At 42.7% G+C, this 22,502-nt stretch overlaps 1 protein-coding gene across 1 annotated transcript in view; it reads left to right on the top strand.

Moving 5' to 3' along the window:
• STK32B (serine/threonine kinase 32B) overlaps positions 1 to 22,502 on the top strand; it is a 332,155-nt gene that overhangs the window by 152,948 nt on the left and 156,705 nt on the right. The window contains exon 3 of the mRNA XM_010370057.2: positions 21,818 to 21,991. Within this exon, the coding sequence (XP_010368359.2) occupies positions 21,818 to 21,991 (174 nt within the window). The remainder of the gene's footprint in view (positions 1 to 21,817; positions 21,992 to 22,502) is intronic.

The following is a 22,502-nucleotide window of genomic DNA, read 5'->3' as shown; positions in this document are numbered from 1 at the left end:
TATGGGACTCAAGGGCTGCTGTTCAGATTCTTTTGTCCCGTGGGGTACTCCCTTGATGTGGTGCTTTCCCCTTTCCCCTAGGGATGGGGCTTCTTGAGAACCAAACTGCAGTGATTGTTATTTCTCTTCGGGATCTAGCCCCCCAGCAGAGCTACCAGGTTCTGGGCTGGTACTGGGGAGTGTCTGCAAAGACACTTGTGATCCATCTTCAGGTCTCTCAACCGTGGACATGAGCACCTACTCCAGTGGAGGCAGCAGGGGAGTGAAGTGAACTCTGTGAGGGTCCTCAGTTGTATTTTTGTTAAGTGTGCTGGTTTTGTATTGGTTGGCCTCCAGCCAAGAGGTGTCGCTTTCAAGAGTGCATCAGCTGTGACTGTATGGAGAGGATGAGGTGATGGGCGGGGCCATAGAGCTCCCAAGACATTATGTCCTTTGTCTTCAGAGTTCTTGGCTGTCCCACAGAGCCTGCAGCATCAGTCCACTTTCTTCAAAAGGTCTTTGGATTCTTTTGGCTTTCTTGGTATGTTTCTCCAATAGTTCTTGGAACAAGAGTTCACGAGTGGTTCTCCACATGCTACTCTGTCCATCCAAGTGGAAGCTGCAAGTTAGTCCTGCCTCGTATCCACCATTTTTCCCAACTAGGTGACTTTAAATAATCTGCACTCTTCCAATGCCTCAGTTTCTTCCTTAGTAAAATACGTATTTTTGTGTATTCCTCTAGAGTTACTATAAAGATTATAGGAGTAAGTGCATGCTATGTGTCAATCACTCTGTGTGTTTAGCATCAGAAAGTTAGTGTCATTCATTTAGTCACTCATTCATATGTGCCAGGTGCCTTCTTCTTATCAAGTAACACCATGGAGGCAGGGACATGATTCCTTTTACTTAATAATGTATCCAGAACACCTAAACCAGTGCCTAGCGTATAGTTGGTATTCAATGAATATTTGTTTAATAAATTATCTTGTATACCTCAACAAAATGAAGGCTTTACATGACAAACCCATAGTCAACATCATACCAAACAAGGAAAAGTGTAAAGCTTTCCTCTAATATCTGGAACCAGACAAGGATGCCCACTTTCACCATTGTTATTCAACTTAGTACTAAATGTCCTAGACAGAAAAATTATGCAAGAGAAAAAAAAATAAAGGGCATACAAATTGAAAAGGAAGAATCAGATTGTCTCTGCTTGCAGACATGATCTTATATATAGAAAACCCTAAAAGCTCCACAAAAAAACTCTCAGGAGTGATAAATGAATTCAGTAAAGTTGCAGGTAAAAACTGACATACAAATGTAATAGCATTTCTATACACCAACAAAAAACTAGTGGGAAAAGAAATTAAGAAAACAATTTCATTTACAATAGCTACAAAATAATACATATAAATAAATTTAACCAAGGAGGTGAAAGATCTCTACAAGGGAAACTATAAAACAGGGGTGAAAGAAAATGAAGAAGACACAGAAAATTGGAAAGTTATCTCATGTTCATGGATTAGAAGAAGTAATATTGTAAAAATGACCATACTACAAAAAGTGACCTAAAATGGAATCCTTATCAAAATACTAATGACATTCATCACAGAAATAGAAAAAATATCCTGAAACTTTTATGAAACTACAAAAGATGCAGAATAACCAAAGCAATTCTGAGCAAAAAGAACAAGATTGGAGGTATCACACTACTAGACTTCAAAATATACCGTAAAACTATAGTAGCCGAAACAGTATGGTATTGACATACAAACACATAGACCAGTGGAACAGAACAGAGAATCTAGAAATAAATCCACATATCTATGGCAAAGGTACCAATAACATTTACTAGGGAAAAGGACAGTCTCTTTAATGAATGGTGCCAGAAAAACTGAATATTTTAATGCAGAAAATGAACCTAGACACCTATCTCTCATTATATAAAAAACAACTTAAAAGGGATTAAGGATTTAAATGTAATACCCGAATCTATGAAACTTCTGGAAGAAAATAGAGGGGAAATTGTTCAGGACATTGGTCTGAACAACGATTTTTATGGAGAGGATCTCAGAAGCACAGACAACGAAAACAAAAATAGAAAAAATGGGGCCGGGCGCGGTGGCTCACACCTGTAATCCCAGCACTTTGGGAGGTCAAGGCAGGTGGATCACCTGAGGTCAGGAGTTTGAGACCAGCCTGGCCAACATGGTGAATCCCCATCTCTACTAAAAATACAAAAATTAGCCGGGCATGGTGGCAAGTTGCTGTAGTGCCAGCTACTCGGGAGGCTGAGGCAGGAGAATCGCTTGAACCCCGGAGGTGGAGGTTACAGTGAGCCTAGATCACACCACTGCACTCCAGCCTGGGCAACAGAGCGAGACTCCATCTCAGAAATCAAAAAAGAAAAATAGGATTATGTCAGCCTAAACACCTTCTGCACATCAAAGGAAACAATCAACAGAGTGAATAAACAACCTTCAGAATGGGAGAAAATATTCGCAAATTATTCGACTGGCAAGGGATTAATATTCAGAACATAAAAGTAACTCAAGCAACTCAACAGCAAAAAACAAGCAAATAATCTGATTTAAAAATGGGCAAATGAACTTAATACACATTTGTCAAAAGAAGTCGTACAAATGGCAAGCGTATGTGGAAAAAAAGTTCATCATCACTAATCATGAGGGAAATGTAAATCAAAACCACAATGACATATCATCTCACCCCAGTTAGAATGGCTATTATCAAAAAGACAAAGATAACAAATGCTGGCGAGGATGTGGAGAAAAGGGAACTCTTGCACACTGTAGGTGGGAATGTAAATTAGTATAGCCATTATGGAAAACAGTATGGAGGGTCCTAAAAAAATAGAAATAAAATGAACTATCATACTACCCAACAATCCCACTTCTAGGTATATATCCAAAGTAAAAGAAATCAATATGCAGAAGAAGTATCTGCACTCCCACATTTATTGCAGCACTGTTCGTAATAGCCAAGATATGGAATCACCTTAGGTGTCCACAAATAGATGAATGGATACAGAAAGCGTGGTATATGTACATGATAGAGTACTGTTTAGCCATAAAAAAGAATGAAATTCTGTCATTCATGGCAACATGGATGAGTTTGGTGAATATTATGTTAGATAAAACAAGCCAGGCACAGAAAAGAAAATATCTTATATTCTCACTCATGTGTAAGAGCTAAAAATTTGATCTCATAGAAGTAGAGAATAAAACGTGGTTACTAATGGTGGGGAAAAGTGGCAGAGAAAATAAGCATGGAGGGAGGATAGCCAAAGCTTGGTGAACAGATATAAAAATACATCTGCCTAGGAGAAAAAGTCCTATGTAGTTGTGGTATAGAAAAAATTCTGTACCACTATAGAATTACTTTAGTTAACAACAATTTATTGTATATTTTCACATACCTAGAAGGGCAGATTTTGAATGTTTCCAACACAAAGAAATGATAAACCTTTGAGAGGATGCTTATGTTAATTACTCTGATTTTTATCATTACACATTGCATACATGTATCAGAATATCACAGAGTACTTCGTAAATACGTACAACTGTTATGGGTCAATTAAACCTAACAAAAATTTAAAAGAGCAAAATAAACCCAAGGCCAGTGGAAATAATGAAATAAACAGTAGAAGTCAATGACATTGAAAACAGGAAAGCAGTAGAGAAAATCAATAAAAGGATAAGCTGATCCTTCAAAAATATTTAAGAAAGTTGATCAAGCGGCCGGGCGCGGTGGCTCAAGCCTGTAATCCCAGCACTTCGGGAGGCCGAGACGGGCGGATCACGAGGTCAGGAGATCAAGACCATCCTGGCTAACCTGGTGAAACCCCGTCTCTACTAAAAATACAAAAAACTAGCCGGGCGAGGTGGCGGGCGCCTGTAGTCCCAGCTACTCGGGAGGCTGAGGCAGGAGAATGGCGTGAACCCGGGAGGCGGAGCTTGCAGTGAGCTGAGATCCGGCCACTGCACTCCAGCCTGGGCAGCAGAGCGAGACTCCGTCTCAAAAAGAAAAAAAAAAAAGAAAAGAAAGTTGATCAAGCTCTCGCAAGACTGGCAAACATAAAATGAAAGAAGAACAAATAATGAAAACCAGGAATGAAGCAAAGGCTACCAATACAGTTTCTGCAACCATTGCAAAGATAAGGAGAATATTGTGAACACATTTTTACTCATAATTTTGACAGCTTAAAAGACATGGACCAATTCCTCAAAAAGCACAAACTACCAAAATTCAACCAAGGAAAAAATAAACACTCCTATATCTGTTAAATAAATTAAATTCACAGTAGCTCCTGAAAATTAAATCAGGTTCAGATGGTTTCATGAGAGAATTCTATCAAATGTTTAAGGAAGAATTAGCACCAGTTTTACACAATTTCCTCTGGAAAATGGAAGAGAAGTGCATACTTTTAAATTCATTTTATGAAACTTGTGGTTTTTGCAAAAAAAACCACAATTACTTTTGCTCCAACCTATTATCGAGTAGAATCCACCAGTGTGCAAAAAGAATTACATACCACAGCAAATTGGAATTCACTGTAGACATGCAATGCTAGTTCAGTATTTTTAAAGCAGTCGATGTAATCTACCATGTTCAACAAGCTAAAGAAAAAATCCTGTTGTTATCAATTGATGCAGAAAGAGCATTTCTGCATCTAACATCTGTGGTAAACATTCATGATAAAAACTCTCAGGCAACTTGAAATAGAGGGTAACTTTTTCAATTTATAAGGAACATCATGTGGTGACAGACTGAATGCCTTCCCCCTAAGACTGGGCGTGAGGTAAGGATTTTTGCTTTTACTACTTTTATTTAGTAAACTACTGGAAGTTCTAGCCACTGCAGTAAGTCAAGAGAAAAATAAGGCATATAAATTAGGAAAAAGAAAATAAAAGTGTCTCTATTTTCAGATGGCATAGTTGTTTACATTAAAAAATAACGAAGAATTTATTAAAATTAAAATATCCTGGAACTAAGAAGTATGTATGTGTGTATGTGTACAGTTGTGACAGCAAGGTTGTGGTCTACAACATTCATGCATAAAGATCAACTTAGAACTGTGACAACAACATTACAGTTTACAGCATTAACATCTAAAGTTTAATCATACTTCTATATACTAACAACAAACATGCAGAAAGCAACAATTTAAAAATCCTGTTGACAGTCATTCCATAGATAATAAACTACCTAGATATAAATGTAACAAAAACATTTACACTATTTATATGCCAAAAATGATAAAATGCTGATTACAGAAATCAAAGAAGACTAAAGAAGTGTGGAAACACACCATGTTCATAGATTCAACATAGTAAAGATAACAATTCTCCTCCAAGTGATTGAATGCAATTGCTATCAAAGTCCAAGAAAAGTTTTTTGCAGACATGGACAAACTTATTTTAAAATTAATGTGAAATGTCACAGGGTCTATAATAGCTAAATGATTTTGAAAAAGAAAAATAAAGCAGAAGGAGTCAGCCTACTCAATGTTAAGTGTTATTATGTAACTACAGTAATCAAGACAATGTAGTATTAGCATACGAACAGACACATAGATCAATGGAACAGAATTTGAACCACACAAATATGCCCAACTGCAAAATTTCAAAAGCAATATCATGAAGGAAGGATAGCTTCTTCAACAAATAGTAATTGGATGACTGTAAGCAGAAGAATGAACCATACCCAAACCTCATGCCTTATGTATTTTGAAAAAACTCAGCTGGGTGCTGTGGCTCACGCCTGTAATCCCAGCACTTTAGGAGGCCGAGGCGGATGGATCACCTGAGGTCAATTGTTCAAGACCAGCCTGGGCAACATGGTGAAACCCTGTCTCTACTAAAAATACAAAAATTAGCTGGGCATGGTGACAGACGCCTGGAATCCCAGCTACTCAGGAGGCTAAGGCAGGAGAATCGCTTGAACCCAGGAGGCGGAGGTTGTAGTGAGCTGAAATCAAGCCATTGCACTCCAGTCTGGGTGACAAAAGCAAGACTCCATCTTAAACAAAAACAAAAACTCAAAATAGATCATGGATTGAAGTGTAAAGTGTAAAACTATAAAATTTTGAGGAAAAATATCATAGGAGAAAATAGATAGAACTAGTCACATAGCCAACAAAGTAGCAAAATGGGCTGGGAAATTTGCAGGGTATTTTAAAACTTTCTATTAAATAAAGGAGATAAAATGAAAATACAAATTTTATTTTAAAAACATAACATTGATAGAAAAAGTGAAGAGTGAAGAGCTAAGTGAAGAGTCTTCAGACTTGCTTCAGACCAAAAGCATGTTTCATAAAGGTAAAAATTCATAAACTCAACCTCATTAAAATTGAAGATTTATGCTCGGCAGAAGACTCTGTGAAGAGGATTAAAAAACGAGCTACGGAGTAGAAGAAAATATTTGCAAACCACATATTTGACAAAGGACTTGTATCTAGACTATATAATGAGTTATCAAATCTTAACAGTAAATTTTTTTAATCCAATTAAAAATGAGCAAAAGACATGAACAGACATTTCACAGAAGAGGACATACAAATAAACATATGAAAAAGTGTTCATCTTCCTACGCCATTAGTGAAATGCAAATTAAAATGCAAGTTATCCATTAGGGAAATGCAAATGAGATGTGACTACACACCTGTCAGAATGGCTAGCTTAAAAATACTGATAACATCAAGTGAAACAAACAGATCCGTATGTATCTTGGATAAATTTTACAAGAATTTCTTTAAGAGGGAAGATAAGCCACAAAACAGTAACAATAATACTCGGCAATGCTCACCGAGTATTTAATTATATGTCAAACACTGGTTCAAGTAATTAATATGCATAAACTCAATATTGTCTAAAACCATATGTTATGTTTATCTGTTTCACAATTTTATATGATTTATGGATGCATATATTGTAGTAAAAGTAAAAAGAAATAAGGAATATCTCAACATCAAGTACTAATTGTTAATACCTCTGGAAAGAGTAGATGAAGGAAGGAACGGATGGAGTAAGCCAATTCTTGAGTGTTTTCTTTTTCTTTTCTTTTTTTTTTTTTTTTGAAACAGAGTCGCCCAGACTGCAGTTTCCCCTGAGACTCCAGCGCCCAGGCTGGAGTGCAGTGGTGTGATCTCAGCTCACTGCAACCTGTGCCTCCTGGGTTCAAGCTATTCTCCTGCCTCAGCCTCCTGAGTAGCTGGAATGACAGGTGCATGCCACCACACCCAGCTAATTTTTGTATTTCTGGTAAAGGTGGGGTTTTGCCCTCTTGGCCAAGCTGATCTCGAACTCCTGACCTCAGTTGATCTGCCCACCTCGACCTCCCAAAGTGCTGGGATTATAGGTGTGAGCCAACGGGCCCGGCTGAGTATTTTATTTTTTAAAGAGAGCTGACATTAATAAGGCAAAATGTAACGTCTGCTTAGTTTTGATGGAGAATATATATGTGTCTGTTATGCTACTTTCTGTATAAATATATTTATATTTTTTTCAAGTTATACATATATAACTTGAAAAAAATTTGTAAGGAGGACATTAGGCTTAACCATTGAAGCAACACTCAGTGAACACTCCTGCCCTGGACCAGGCCCTGAGTGGATACTGGAGGATTCCAGGGAGGTCAGGCAAGGTGCCATCTGCAAAGAGCTCCTATTCTTGTTTGGGAGGCTTCTTGGAGAAGGTGACAAGTGATTTCCTTATTTGAAGGATAAACAAAGAGTTAAGAGTTATTGACTTAAAAATCTATTGATGAGCTTCCGTGTTCATTAGGCATTCATCTGAGTGTTCTGGATAGAACTGTGAAAAATGTAGCTCGGCACTTCTCAAAGTGCTGTCCTCATACCAACGGGATCAACATCACCTGACGATCTGTATGTATAGAATTGCCAAACTTCAGGTTTTATCCCATGCCCACCAAGTCAGCAACTCTAAGGTGGGGCCAGCAATCTGTGTTTTCACGAGGCCCCCAGGTGCTTCTGAATGCCTGCTGAAGTTTGAGAACCACTGGTAGAGAAAGCCTTGGCTCTCAAGACTTGCATTTGTGTGTACTTGTGCACATGCATGTGTGTGTGTGTGTGCACATGTGCATGTGTGCGCACACTTGTGTAAATGCATTCACATGTGTGTGTGCTTGTGTGAATGCATGCACGTGTGTATGTGTGTGTAGGGGGAAGGGCAGACAGGACACAACGAAACAGGTGAGTAAATGAGATTATTTTACATAGGGATAAATGTTATGAAGAAAGGTTTAAAAGGGCTTAGAGAAAATTGCAGGATGTCAGAAAGAAGTAGGGCTTCTAAAAATAGGCCATGAAAGAAGGCCTGCCTGGGGAGTTGTCTTAGGAACTAAGACTCAATGATGAGAAGGAGTGATAGGTAGGTGGAGCAGGGATAAGAACTGCAGGCAAAGAGACCAGCAAGTGCGAAGATCTCAACCCTGGAACAGAAAGAAGAATGAAAGTCAAAATAAATAGATTAAGAAAACAAAGTCAGGAGCAAGATAAAATGCGATTGGAGAGTGCTGATCACACAGAGCTTTGTAGGCTGTTAAGGGATCCTGAATTTATTCCAGGTATATTGGGACATCACTGCAGTGATTTAAATGGTGAATTGGCTAGGCCCAGAATCACAGGGTAGGTACTTTCAGACAAAGGAACAGCATAAGAAAAGGTACAACGGTATGAGAGAGAGAGAGCATATTTGACTAACTCCAAGTCCTTCAGGATGACCAGAGCAGAGTTCATACTGAAGAAGGATGCAGTAGGCTGGATTCATGGGAAAGCTCTTGAGAATAATAAAAATAGCAAAGTTTTTTTTTTTTTTTTTGAGATGGAGTCTCGCTCTGTCACCCAGGCTGGAACGCAGTGGCGTGATCTCTGCTCACTGCAAGCTCTGCCCCCCGAGTTCACGCCATTCTCCTGTCTCAGCCTCCCGAGTAGCTGGGACTACAGGCACCCGCCACCATGCCCGGCTAATATTTATTTATTTATTTATTTTTGTATTTTTAGTAGAGACGGGGTTTCACTGTGTTCGCCAGGATGGTCTTGATCTCCTGACCTCGTGATCCGCCCGCCTTGGCCTCCCAAAGTGCTGGGATTACAGGCGTGAGCCACCGCGCCTGGCCAAAAATAGCAAGTATTTTTCAAGCACTCATTATGTGTCAGTTTTCCAGTCCCTTGACTCATAATAACTCATGAAATCTTTGCAGCACCAGGACGTAAACACCACGATAATCCCTGTATGACTAATGAGGATGTGGGGCCCAGAACCTAGGACTTTGCCTCCAGAGCCTGTACACTTCAATAGGGTTTGTGTGTTCGGCTGAATGGGGCTCATCACTGCTTACCAATGAAGCAATAATGACTCAACTGCTCTCCTGCCTAAAGCAAAAGTCCTCCGACTAATCCGATATGTAGCCGCCAGAGCAGCTGTTTCAAAACTCAGATCTGACCAGGACTTTCTCCTGTTTCCAACTCCTCGGTAGCTTCCCCTTGTGCAAGAATAAAGTCCAAACTTCTCATCATGACGTACAAAGCCCTTCTTGAAGGGTCTCCTTCTCACTCCCATCTTACCCCTCTCCAGCACTCACCCCAGCCATCCAGAGCTTGAACCCATGCTCACCACTCCTCTCAGCCTTTGTTCGTGCTGTTCCTTATTTCTGGACCATTGTCCCTGCTCTCTGCTCTTCTCTGGTTGTAGCAACCAGGGCTCAGCTTCAAGGAAGAGAATATAGTCTAGTTAGTTCAGAGAGGGATTTGTTACAGGGTATGAAATGTCTTCTCAGAATCCCTGGGAGGCAGAAGAGCTGACTCTGGGCTGAAACTCAGAGCTCTGCCCCAAGTCACAGGGAGAACTGACCTGCAGAGGATGTGGCTGCCCCTGCTGCAGTTGAGAAGCTGCCTCCCAGAATGAGACCTCAGACCTCGCCCCACTTTGCTGAGTCTTACGTGGATGCAACTTACTGAGAAACCTAAATCATGAAGGAACTCTAGCTGCGTGGAGTCTGGGAAATGAGCTTGGCAGATTTCTAGCCGTTGCAGTTACAGGAAAGCACTCTTGCAGGAGGGTGGGACAGACATTGATGAGCCAATTCAAGTCTCCACTCTACCTAGACGTCTCTTCCCCTTCAGAATCCCTCCCCTTTTTTGATAGGTCCCTCCCCTATGTGTTTCTATGCTACCTTGTCCTTCCCCTCCTAGAGTACAGTGAGCATCTTGAGTACAGCGACCACATCTGGTTGATGAATGATTCCCCCTCCCATGATAGGGCCTGGTACATAGCAGGTGTTCAGCAAACATTCAGGCATACTCACCCTGCAGAACGCCTCTGCAGTTAACATTTTCCTGGTCCAGTGCCTCTTGATTTTTGTTACTAAGGCTACATGGACTGTATTAGATTGAACCATATGAAATTGTTACTTCTGTAGTCAAAACTGGGTAAACACTGGCAATTTCACATGACTCAACCCTGTATATATCTATCAATACTTTTTCAGCTATTGTTTATATGGAAAAAATTAGATTTACAGTCCTGAAACTCAATATAACATTTTTAACAATGTGGTATCAGGGTATCTCAAGTTACATTTCAGATATAGCTAGTGAAATGTCAGCACCAAGTGTAGTCAGTTTGAAAAATCACATTAAGTATCTATCGCCACAGGGATGTGGGTCTTAGACACTGCTGAGGGTAAACAAGACCCTGTTACTGCAAAAACCCAAAACTAAAACATCATTCACTATATTTAGTGTTTGATCATGAGGATGGAATGGAAACACTTGACATATTAGCAGATGGATCTCCTATCTATTTTGTTGTGTTTACCATGTGTTTTAAGAAATTGGTTGAGAAATTTGGTTTGAAGAGTGATGCATTGTAATTTTTCCCACTTAAAATAATGGGAAATATATTTTCAGTGTCTTCAAACAGAATGACTGGTTTTTAGGAACAGATTGATAATGTTCAACAGACGATGCATGTGTCCTGAATGCTGAAAAGTTCATCACTGTAGACTCAGAAGGGTGTGCACTGTATGGCTGAAGGGAAGGGTCTTTGAGAGAGTACAAAAGGGCTTTGAAGATGTGGTTGGCAAAAGGATTTCAGAGGGAGGGGGTGGGAGCAAAGCTGAGTGCGACACTAGGCAAGTTACTCAGCTTCTCTGAACCTCAGTTCTGTCACCTGTAAAATGGCCATAATAATGCTTGCACCAAGCATTGGAAGATTAAGTGAGATCTCCAATGTAAAAAGCTCACATAGAGCCAGGAGCCTCCGTCAATGGTATTATAAAAAGCACTTAGGACCATGGCTAGTACATAGGAAGCACTCAGCGTATGTGAGTTATCATTATTCCTTCTCCATTCTTTCATTCAATGCCCTTTGTAAGAGAATGCAAGTTATAAATTTCTTTTGGAATTTGGCCCAAGAACAGCAGTTTGGCTTCATCTCATTTAATCAAGTGGTGAGAGCTGCATTGGTCATTCCACATTGCCCTTTGCTTTCTTTCCACTGCTACAGGAGCTAGAGCTACTGTTTCAGGCTCACCGTCCCCGCGAACAGTATGTATGCCTCTCCTTTGTTGTGCGTTTTTCCCACTATCTCCTCTATCAAAAGCCCCTGTTGCCTGTTTCAAAGCCCCTCCATGGAGTGGGATGGGGGCAATGTGGACCTGTAGCCTGCCTTCGCCTCATCACACGATCGCTCCTGCCCCAAACTGCCACTGCCTGGAAGCGCTGGATGGCTTTGAGAGGTTCCTATCTTGTTGCCTTGGTATACGGGAGGCGGTTGGAAGCTAACCAGCTTCCTTTGGCTTCCTGGGAAGGAGATAGGAGGTGAGAATCAGTCCAGTGTGAAGAACGATGAGAGCCATCATGTTTGAGTGGCTTTAAGACTCTTGTACCTCAAGTCAAATTTTAAAAAAGGTGGGTGGGGGGGCGGGGGGGCTGACTGAACACAGTGGCTCACACCTGTAATCCCAGCACTTTGGGAGGCCAAGGCAAGAGGATTGCTTGAGGACAGGAGTTCAAGACTAGCCGGGGCAATACAGCAAGACCTTGTCTATAAAATAAATAATAAAAACCTTATCATTGTGAATGTTATTAAAGACATGTATCAAGCACAAGTCAGGCTTGATAAGCTCTTTTTTCCTTGTACAATTTAAGCTGTCAGAAAGCCCAGCGCTCCATGGTTGGATTTCAGTAGCCTGTGAGGCTATTCTTAGCTCCTCTCTTGCTGGCTGTTACATTTTTAAGAATCGCTAGAGGTGAGCATAGTGGGTGAGACCTCCCCTCCATCTGCTCCCCTCAGAGGTCAGATGGAATGGAAAGTGGCCTGAGGCGATACTCAGCTCATTGCTCCTGCAGACACCACCCAGTAAAAACACAGGAGATGAGTGTTGTAGACACGTGGCTTTTCCTGGCTGCAGAGATTTTCTGAATCCCACAGAATCATCTCTGGGCACCCAGTGACTTTTGCCTCAGGAAGAAGTGAAGAAAGGTGCCTGTTTCAAATAGTTCAAGTGGCATCGTGCTGCCTGGAGATTAAAAAGGTTTAGGGTTTCCTCCAGACTCTTCCTTTCCCTTTCCACCTCCCCTACCTTTAACAACTGCGCAAGGTTTTTGGATGCTCTACTGTTGGCCAGGCCCTGGGCAAGGTGAGATGGAGAGTCAGTCACTCATCAGGTAAAAGGAGGAGCTGAACCAAGCTGTTCCAACTCCAGATTTCCCCCAGCAACTGGCATTACCTCCCTCATATGTGTTCACGTGTATTTCATGTGTTATTAGCATGGCTGACCTTTAGTTTGTAAGCAGCCTCCGAGGCTGATGATGACATGCTTTCCAAGAAAACTGACCTAGGGACCTTGGACCAGTTAACCTCTCTTGGACTTGGTTTCCTCCATTGGGCAATTGAGGGTGATAATGCACACATCCCATGGTTAGATGGGACAAGTGTTAAGGGATGAGCAGGGTGTCTATGAAGAAAACCTCTTCTCCCTTCTTGATTTTAGGACTAACAGAGAGACAGGAGTCTGACAGGTGGAGGTGGAAGTATCCAATTCAGGTTAACAGTCAATCAGAGAAACCCACTTTAGATCAGGAGCCGAAACGGCTTGCTAACTCTTGAGTTCTGAAATGGAATTACCTCTGAGGCACAGGAAACGGTGGTCACCTGCAAGTCCCCCTCCACTAGCCAGGCCCTGGCTGTTGGAGAGAGCAAACAGGAGTATAAGCCCTCTGTGGGCAGGTCCTGAAGCAGAAGGGGAGCCCGAGGGGGCTGTGCTGAGCATGGCTGCTGCTTCTGGACTCACCCATCAGATCTATCACTTCTGCACCCTGCAAGGGAGGGAGAAGGCTATGGAGAGAGACCGGTGAGTCACTCAGGCTAGTGGAAGTTCCTGGTCTCTGTGACAAGAAGAGGCCAGAGAAAAAGCAGGTTCCTGTAAGCAGTGACATAAACAGCAGGGCCTAGCAGCCTTCTTTCGCCATCAACCCTCTACCCTGTCTTTTTTCTGTACAATGCCCCACTTTTGTGTAGACATCATTGACTGACCCAGTGTGCCCCACAGAATACGGGTGCTTCGGGTGTTTGTGGCCCATTCATTCTGGAGTGTGTGGGATGCTCCTGGCTATGTGCTAAATGCAGGGGATGGTGCTGAATTAGCTAGGTCCCTGCACTCAGAGTTCACTGGCTGGTGGGGAAGAGATCAGGAGAGCGATGGTGACTTGGCTGCAAGGAAAGTGCTGTAGAGCATCAAGCACAGAGTCTGGGTTCTGGACATGGACTATCTTGGCTCAGTCCCAGCTCTGCCATTCCCTGGCTGTCATCTTGGACATGTTACTTAATCTCTCTGAACCTCAAGGTCTTGAGCTATCCAAGGTAGTTTGTAATAACTCCTACCTCAAAGGATTGTTGGGAGCATTAAATGAGTGCATATACATAAAGCACTTAGGCCAGGCATGGTGGCTCACACCTGTAATCCCCGCACTTTGGGAGGCCAAGGCAGGCAGATCACTTGAGGTAAGGAGTTCAAGACCAGTCTGGCCAACATGGTGAAACCTTGTCACAATTAAAAATATGAAAACTGGCCGGGCGCGGTGGCTCAAGCCTGTAATCCCAGCGCTTTGGGAGGCCGAGACGGGTGGATCACGAGGTCAGGAGATCGAGACCATCCTGGCTAACATGGTGAAACCCCGTCTCTACTAAAAAAATGCAAAAAACTAGCTAGGCGAGGTGGCGGGCGCCTGTAGTCCCAGCTACCCGGGAGGCTGAGGCAGGAGAATGGCGTAAACCCGGGAGGCGGAGCTTGCAGTGAGCTGAGATCCACCCACTGCACAGCCTGGGCAACAGAGTGAGACTCTGTCTCAAAGAAAAAAAATACATATATATATATGTGTGTATATATATGTATATATATATGTGTGTGTGTGTGTATATATATATATATATATATAAACTAATCAGGCATGGTGACATGTGCCTGTAATCCCAGCTACTGGGGAGGGTGAGGCAGGATAATCTCTTGAACCCAGGAGGCAGAGGTTGCAGTGAGCCAAGATCGTACCACTGCATCCCAGCCTGGGCAACAGAGGGAGACTCCATCTCAAAAAATAAAAAGAAAATAAGGCACTTAGAACGGTGTCTGGCACAGAGCATGCATCACATCAGTGTTAACTGTTGTTATCATAAGGGACTAGCGGGTTGCCTGCCCCAGTTTCCAGGGTTAGGGAAGGCTTAAAGAAGGGAGCATCAATCTTAACCAGGGTTTTTCAACCTCAGCGCTGTTGCCATTTTGCAGTAGGTAATTGTAGTGGAGGCTGTCCTGTGCAGTGTAGGATATTTAGCAGCATCCCTGGCCCCAACTCACTAGATGACAGCAGCACCCCTCCCAAATGTGACAACCAAAACTGTCTCCACACATTGTCCAGCATCCCCAGGGGAGCAAAACTGCTCTGGGTTTGGGAACCCTGCACTAACCTGAGAAGTGAGTGATGGACAGGAGGACAGAGGTGGTGCTCCAGGAATAAGGAATATTGTGGGTGAACGTGTAGAATTGTGAGAGTGTGGGTCCATCCAGGGACTTGTCCTAACATGACAGCTCCCTTATGAAGATCTTAAGCCCAGTTAAGCACTCAAGTGCTGACTTCTCCCACTAAATCCTTGGCTTCTGGCAAAAGCCAAATGCATAGGAGAAGCCTACTGAGTACTTGCTGCTGTGTGTGTGAGCCCGTCTTTGTGAAGGTGTCCCTGAAGACCATTCACCTCGTGCTCTGCTCTAAATTTATCCTGTTCTGAAGAAAGTTCATCCGTGAGCATGATGCACAGTCTCATTGCTTGGCCCCATGTAGCAGTGCTTCTATGAAATTGGATTTTTAATGCCTTCAGCCTACCCTGAAGTACATCATGCAAAAAATTCGTGTTCCACTTATTACTGTGTTTAGAGTTATTTTATGTGGACCCATGGTTCACCACATTACAGAACACTGTCTTCATAAGCATCCAGTGGAAGAAATTTCCCGCTGATTTCAGTACCAGGACAAAAATCTTGCTTTTCCTGAACAATTGTTTTTTTTCCACATCAGCTCTGAATCATGTGGCGGATTGTGTTTCTCTTTTTACTCTGTGTGCTGGGGAGATTTGAGACACATTGATGGCCCATTTCAGGCAAGCACACAGGATCTTGAGGCATAAATTGGGGTATTTTTTCCTGATTCTATTTCCTTGGTTTCCTTTTTTTTCTGTGAGTTGATCTTTGTCTTCCTTATTTTTAATTCCGTTATGTTATATACATTTCACAAGTCACCCGAATCCCTTCCGGAATAAAGTAGGAAATTAATAATTTAAAAAAAAACATGGAAAATCACATTCTTTATGTTATTCTATTGCAATAGCCAGGCAAGGATTTATGCCTTCACAGCACACAATTTTCTTTGCTCTTGCAAGGAGAGCCTCATTATCCAGATTTTTCCATAGGTCAGAGTTACTGTGATAGAGCTTAGCTCTCTTATTTGTGATCTCCATCATTTCCATGACAATGTTCAGCACTATTATGAGAATATAATTATAATTCTAATACGAGAAGAAGCAAATGGGACAATGTCACAAAGCTGTGAAATAGTGCAAAACTGCAGAGAGATAAATGAAAGGTCATTCTCTGTTCTCCAGTAATAATATTGAGTCTCCCGGGGAATGTAGGGTCTGTTGCCTGGGGCAGAATGTGGATCTGCAGCAAGAAAAAGCTACAACCTGAATTATTGCTTACATTATTGTTCTCTTTGCATTTTGGTTTTCCTCTTTAGGATTCATTCCAGTGTGCAAGTTTCCCTCTGAAAATTCATGTTGCTCCTTCAAAGAGTTCTGATGGAATACTGAACGATATACCCTTTTGACAGTTTAGCTGTGACTTGAGAGTACAGAACTCGCTGGTTATTCATGTAATGTTTCAACAGTCCATCAGCTATTAGAATACAAAATTGCACATTTGTAGGAGGCATATTATATTTGATTTCTGTGGTTTCTTTTGGAGCATCTATATTCTTCTATCCAGTAGCAAATACATGAAAATTTGTATCAGGTAACTCAGTTCCAAGTCACAGAAACTCAGAGTAGCTTAATTTAAAAAAAAAAGTCGGCCGGGCGCAGTGGCTCAAGCCTGTAATCCCAGCACTTTGGGAGGCCGAGACGGGTGGATCACGAGGTCAGGAGATCGAGACCATCCTGGCTAACATGGTGAAACCCCGTCTCTACTAAAAAATACAAAAAAACTAGCCGGGGGAGGTGGCGGGCGCCTGTAGTCCCAGCTACTTGGGAGGCTGAGGCAGGAGAATGGCGTAAACCTGGGAGGTGGAGCTTGCAGTGAGCTGAGATCTGGCCACTGCACTCCAGCCTGGGCGACAGAGTGAGACTCTGTCTCAAAAAAAAAAAAAAAAAAAAAAAAAGTCATTGCTCATGTAAATATGAAGTTCAGGGATGGGTCTTTCTTCTGACGAGGTGGGAGCCAGTACCTCCAGCAGTGCCTCTTTCTGCATTTAGCTCCCAGCCCTGCTTCCCTCTCTGCAGGTTCTCTCTCCAGACAGGTCTTATTGACATTCTTTTTTGTTTCCTAGTGCCTATAAAAGTTATGTTTATACGATACTGTACTCTATTCAGTGTGCAACAGCATTATGTCTAACAAGTGTACATAGCTGCATCTGAAAATACTTGATAGGTACAATGCTAACACTCATCCGAGTCTTCCTTCAACAAATCACGGTCTTTTTGCTGGTGGAGGGTCTTTCCTCCATGTTGATGGCTGCTTACTGATCAGGGTGGTGGTTGCTGAAGGTTGGGGTGACTGAAAATTTCTTAAAATAAGACAACAATGAAACTTGCCACAGTGATGAACTCTTCACTTCATGAAAGATTTCTCTATAGCCAGTGGTGCTGTTTGATTGCATTTTGCACACAATAGAACTTCTTTCAAAAGTGGAGTCAGTCCTCTCAAATCCTACAGCCCCTTTATCAACTAAGCTTATGTAATATTCTAAACCTCTTGTGTCATTTTAACAATGTGTACAGCACCTTCATCAGGAGCAGATTCCATCTCAAGAAGCTAGTTTCTTCGCTTATCCATGGGAGAAGCAGCTCCTTGTCTCTTAACGTTTTATCATGAGATGGTAGCAGTTCAGTCACATTTTCAGGTTCTACTTCTGATTCTAGTTCTTCTGCTACTTTTACCGTATCTGCAGTGCCTTCCTCCACTAAAGTCTCGAACCTACAACTTCATCCATGAGGGTTAGAATCCACTTCTTCCAAACTCCTGTTAATGTTAGTAGTTTGACCTTTTCTCATGAATCACGAGTGTTCTTAATGACATCTAGAATGGTGAATCCTTCCAGAAGATTTTCAATTTACTTTGCCCAGATCCATCAAAGGAATCACTGTCTATGGCAGTTATAGTCTTACAAAATGTATTTCTTAAATAATGAGTCTCAAAGGTCAAAGTTACTCCTTCATCCATTAGCTGCAGGATGGATGTTGTTTTTATCATGAAAACAACATTAATCTTGTACATCTCCATCTGAGCTCTTGGGTGACTAACAGTGGTAATATTTTGAAAGGAATTTTTTTTTTTTTTGAGAAGTAGGTCTCAACATTGGGCTTAAAATATTTGGTAAATTTTGCTGTAAACTGATGTGCTGTCATCTGGGGTTTTTTATTCTACTTACAGAGCACAGGCAGAATAGATTTAGCATCATTCTTAAGAGCCCTGGTATTTTCAAAATGGTAAATGAGCATTGACTTCAACTTGAAGTGACCAGCTGCTGAAACAAGAGAGCCTCCCTAACAAGCGAGCCTGCCTTTGAACCTTTGAAGCCAGGCATTGACTTCTCCTCTCCAGCTATGAAAGTCCTAAATGGCATCTACTTCCAATATAAAGCTATTTGCTATTTTTTTCTACTTTGAAAATCTCCTGTTTGGTGTATTCACTTTCACCAATGATCTGAGCTAGATCATCTGGGTAACTTGCTGCAGCTTCTCCATCAACACCTGCTGCTTCACCTTGTGCTTTTATGTTCTGGAGATGGCTTCTTTTCTTAAACCTCATGAACCAACCTTTGCTAGCTTCCAGCTCTTTTTCTGCAACTCCCTCACCTCTCTCAGCTTTTACAGAATTGAAGAGAGTTAAGGCCTTGCTCTGGATTAGGATTTGGCTTAAGGGAATGTTGTAGCTGATTTGGTCTTCTATGTAGACCACTAAAATTTCCTGCATATCAGCAATAAGGCTGTTTGGCTTTCATGTCTTACATGCGTACATTGGACTAGCAATTTTTATTTCCTTCAATAACATTTCCTTTGCATTTATAACTTGGCTAACTTTATGGCGTAAGAGTCTAGCTTTCAGCCTATCTTGGCATTTGGCATGTCTTTCTTATTAGGCTTAATCATTTCTAATATTTGATGTAAAATGAGAGATGTGTGATTCTTCCATTCACTTGAACACTTAGAGGCCTTTGTAAAGTTATTAAATGGCCTAATTTCAATGTCGTTATGCCTCAGGGAATAGAAAGGCCCAAGGAGAAATTGAGAGATGGGAAACTACTGGTCAGTGGAGCATGAGAACACATCCAACATTTATCCATGAAGCTTTCGGTGCTATATGGATGTCATTTGCAGTGCTTTAAAACAATTGTAATAGTGACATCAAAGACCATTTATCATCGATCACTATAGCAGATATAATAATGTTTGAAATATTGCAAGAATTACCAAAATGTGACACAGAGATACAAATTGAGCAGGCGCTATTGGAAAATTGACACTGATAGACTTACTGGAGGCAGGGTTGCCACAAACCTTCAATTTGTAAGAAAGTGAAGCACAGTAAAACAAGGTAGTCCTGTGCTTCCCAGCGAGACTGTGTCACTTACATGCTCCTCTTTGTTGAGGGGAAGGAGCATGAATGAGGTTATACTGGCCCTGAAACAGATCTAAAGTCTAGCTGGTGGCCGGGCTCGGTGGGTCATGCCTATAATCCCAGCACTTTGGGAGGCCGAGAGTGAGAGTGAGAATAATAATTACTAATATCAACAGTAATAAAAGCTTTCTGGGCAAACACAAATATTCTCACTGAAACTTGTAGAAATAGTGCCTTGAAACTATGACAGAAATATTGGGAACGTCTGGGCAGCAGTGAGGCTTTGGGCTGCCCCTGGGTACTCTGGGTGCCTCTGCCCAGAAAGGCAGGAGGGCTTCTCAGCACAGAACAGCCTGGGAGAAAGACGGCAGCTTCAGCCCTGCCCCCTCCACCCTCGCAGCACTTCCTGTGAGTCTCTGATCGTACACACTTCATTCCATCTCTGAGGTTTGTTCCAGTCTCTAATTCCGTGAGGAGCAGGGACTGTATCTTACTCCACTCCTGCTCATCCATGTCACCACGGTGACTCCCAAAGGTGGCCCTCTGCTGTTTGTGCAGGTTGTGGGTACTAGGCCATGATCCAGTCTCCCGCCATGGGTCACGCTGTTTCCCTCTGTGCCTGAGTCACACAGCCTGTGTGTTCCTGACCCAGTAAACCCCTTATGGGCAAAGACTTTCCCAGTTCCTCCCGCCCACCTTCGCCTCCTGGAGCACTGGCTTCCTCCCTTCCCACACTCCCCTGCACCCTGGAAAGACTCCTAGAACGCCCACCCGTGCATTGTCAGTGACTGTCTGCCCGGCCCCTCCCAGGGCATTGTGCACTCCTCCAGGGCAAAGACAGTTTCTTTGTCCCAGTGTCCCCAACACATAGCCCAATGCCTATCAGACAGTAGGTGTTCTGTAAGCACCTGGTAAATTCGTGATCTGGGGACACAATAAATAGCCCCCTTCCTTGCCTTAATTCTGAACAATTATAAACAATGGGTAAGACACACAAAGAGGATAGATACGACTTGTGTCCAGCCATCTCCTCTCGCCTGGACCCCAATCTCTGTAACAGGAGCTGAAGGGGATTAGAGGTCCTTCCAACCCTGAAATTCCCTGTCCTATAAGCATGCGGTTCTGTTGCCTGTCCTCGGACCAAATCATACATCAGGCTCCCTCCCCAGGGCTGCACACCCAGGATACTAGAACACAGTAGGGGTGCATTACAGCAACATCCCAACAGTGCATGGTCATCAGGGCACTGCAGCGAGTGAGAGCCAGGGGATTTGGCTTCTTGTCCCCACACCTACACTGACTCACCAAGTCCCTTCTTCCCTCTGGACCTCAGTTTCCTGTTCTGTTAAGTGAGGGGAAGGACCTAACTGATTCAGACTAATATCTAAGGATCTAAGACACAGATCTAAGCTTCCATGATTATATTCTGCAATTCTGTGATTATGTTACATGATTCCATTATTATACCCCATGAATCTACAAGGAACTTGATAACATTTTGTGATGTGATGCTATTCTACAATTGTTTAACAACAGTCTCAGATTCTATATATTGGCTCTTCAGTCCTTAGAAAGCCCAAGTGCATGTTTTAAAAATGAATTCAGTACTGTATCAATTTTCTACTGTTTCAAAAACAAAACAAAATACTACCCCTAAAACTTAATGGTGTAAAAACACCACCATTTAATCATCTCATGTTTTGTGCGGTAACTGGGCTCAGCTGGACTGTACTTCTGCTCCACGTGCTATCTGGGGCTGCAGTGGAATATCAAAATGCTCAAGGCGGCTGACTCGTGTGGCAGGCAGTGGCGCTGGCTGTCACTGGGAACTCAGCTGGGGATTTGGTTTTCCTTCGTTTGGCCTCTTCATGTGGCTTGAATCTGGCTGGGTTCCAAGAGGCAAGAATTAGAAACTGCCTGTTCCCTTGAGGCCTAGACTTGGATGTCCCATAATACCACTGCATTCAAGAGCTGCAGAAACAAGCTCCATGTGGAGAGCAGCATGCATATGCAGGGAATGGAGGGAGTGTTTGGGAGGGGAGTGTGTCTTTGGAGGCTAACTCCTGCAAACAACTGACACCATCTCATTAAAGCACCTGCTAAAAACAGATGAAGAAACATGCTGGAGTCCTGTCATAGTTAAACTATCATCTGTCTGCCAGAGCCTGGGAACTAATGCTAGGTACTCCTGCTTGCCTTTGCTATGTAAGAAGTGAGGAAACCCCAACAAATGTGGAGGCAGCCTGAGCATTAAAAGCCTTCGCCCCTTCCCCTCCACTCCCATAGCACCATGACTCAGGCAACTCAGTGCCTCTTTCTGAGCCTCAGTTTGCTCTTCTGTAAAATGGGGGCATTGGTCTTGAGGGTGCTTAAGGTGCCTCCACCCCTAATGTTCTCTGTCCCTCTGTGCTCCTAGGTACTCCTTCCAGGACGAGGAGGACATGTTCATGGTGGTGGACCTGCTCCTGGGAGGAGACCTGCGCTACCATCTGCAGCAGAATGTGCATTTCACAGAGGGGACTGTGAAACTCTACATCTGTGAGCTGGCACTGGCCCTGGAGTATCTTCAGAGGTACCACATCATCCACAGGTAACTGGGCTGCTGGTGGGATGCCTGGGACAGAGGCACCATGGGCTAGGGTGTCATGAGCAGTCTGCGGTAGTGGGGAGAGAATTTTGTCCTTGACATGGTTTAAAAGTGGTAGTGCATCAGGGGAAAAAAAGCAGAACACTTTTCTTCCTGTTTTTTTTTATGTTCTTTACAACCAGCACGTACGCCTCCCATCCTACACCCGTACACTACTGCTTAGAGACATGACTGGTGGCTGGCCTTATCTTCTCTGCTCCAGTATGCCTGGGGAAGCTGGAACATTCTGTCCCTCTTGTCTCAAGTCAGAAGAATTATAGTAGCATTATTATACTAGTGAGTTGGGAGTGTGAGGGATTCTACTCTCTATTTTTCCGTACTTAGAAATCAGTGCTGTGCATTGTGGAGGATATCTTTCTCTTGGGAAGCCTCAGTGCTGGCTCTGGGCTTTGCATAAAAGCTCTGAGTTTCTGCAGCCTCGTCAGGGACCTTGCTTCTCCCTGCTATGCACAGT

This window comes from Rhinopithecus roxellana, chromosome 2 (genome assembly GCF_007565055.1).
Source record: "Rhinopithecus roxellana isolate Shanxi Qingling chromosome 2, ASM756505v1, whole genome shotgun sequence".
In the NCBI taxonomy this organism is placed as follows: domain Eukaryota; kingdom Metazoa; phylum Chordata; class Mammalia; order Primates; family Cercopithecidae; genus Rhinopithecus; species Rhinopithecus roxellana.
Note: the sequence above shows the minus strand (reverse complement) of the source record. Positions and strands in the feature narration are given on the sequence as shown.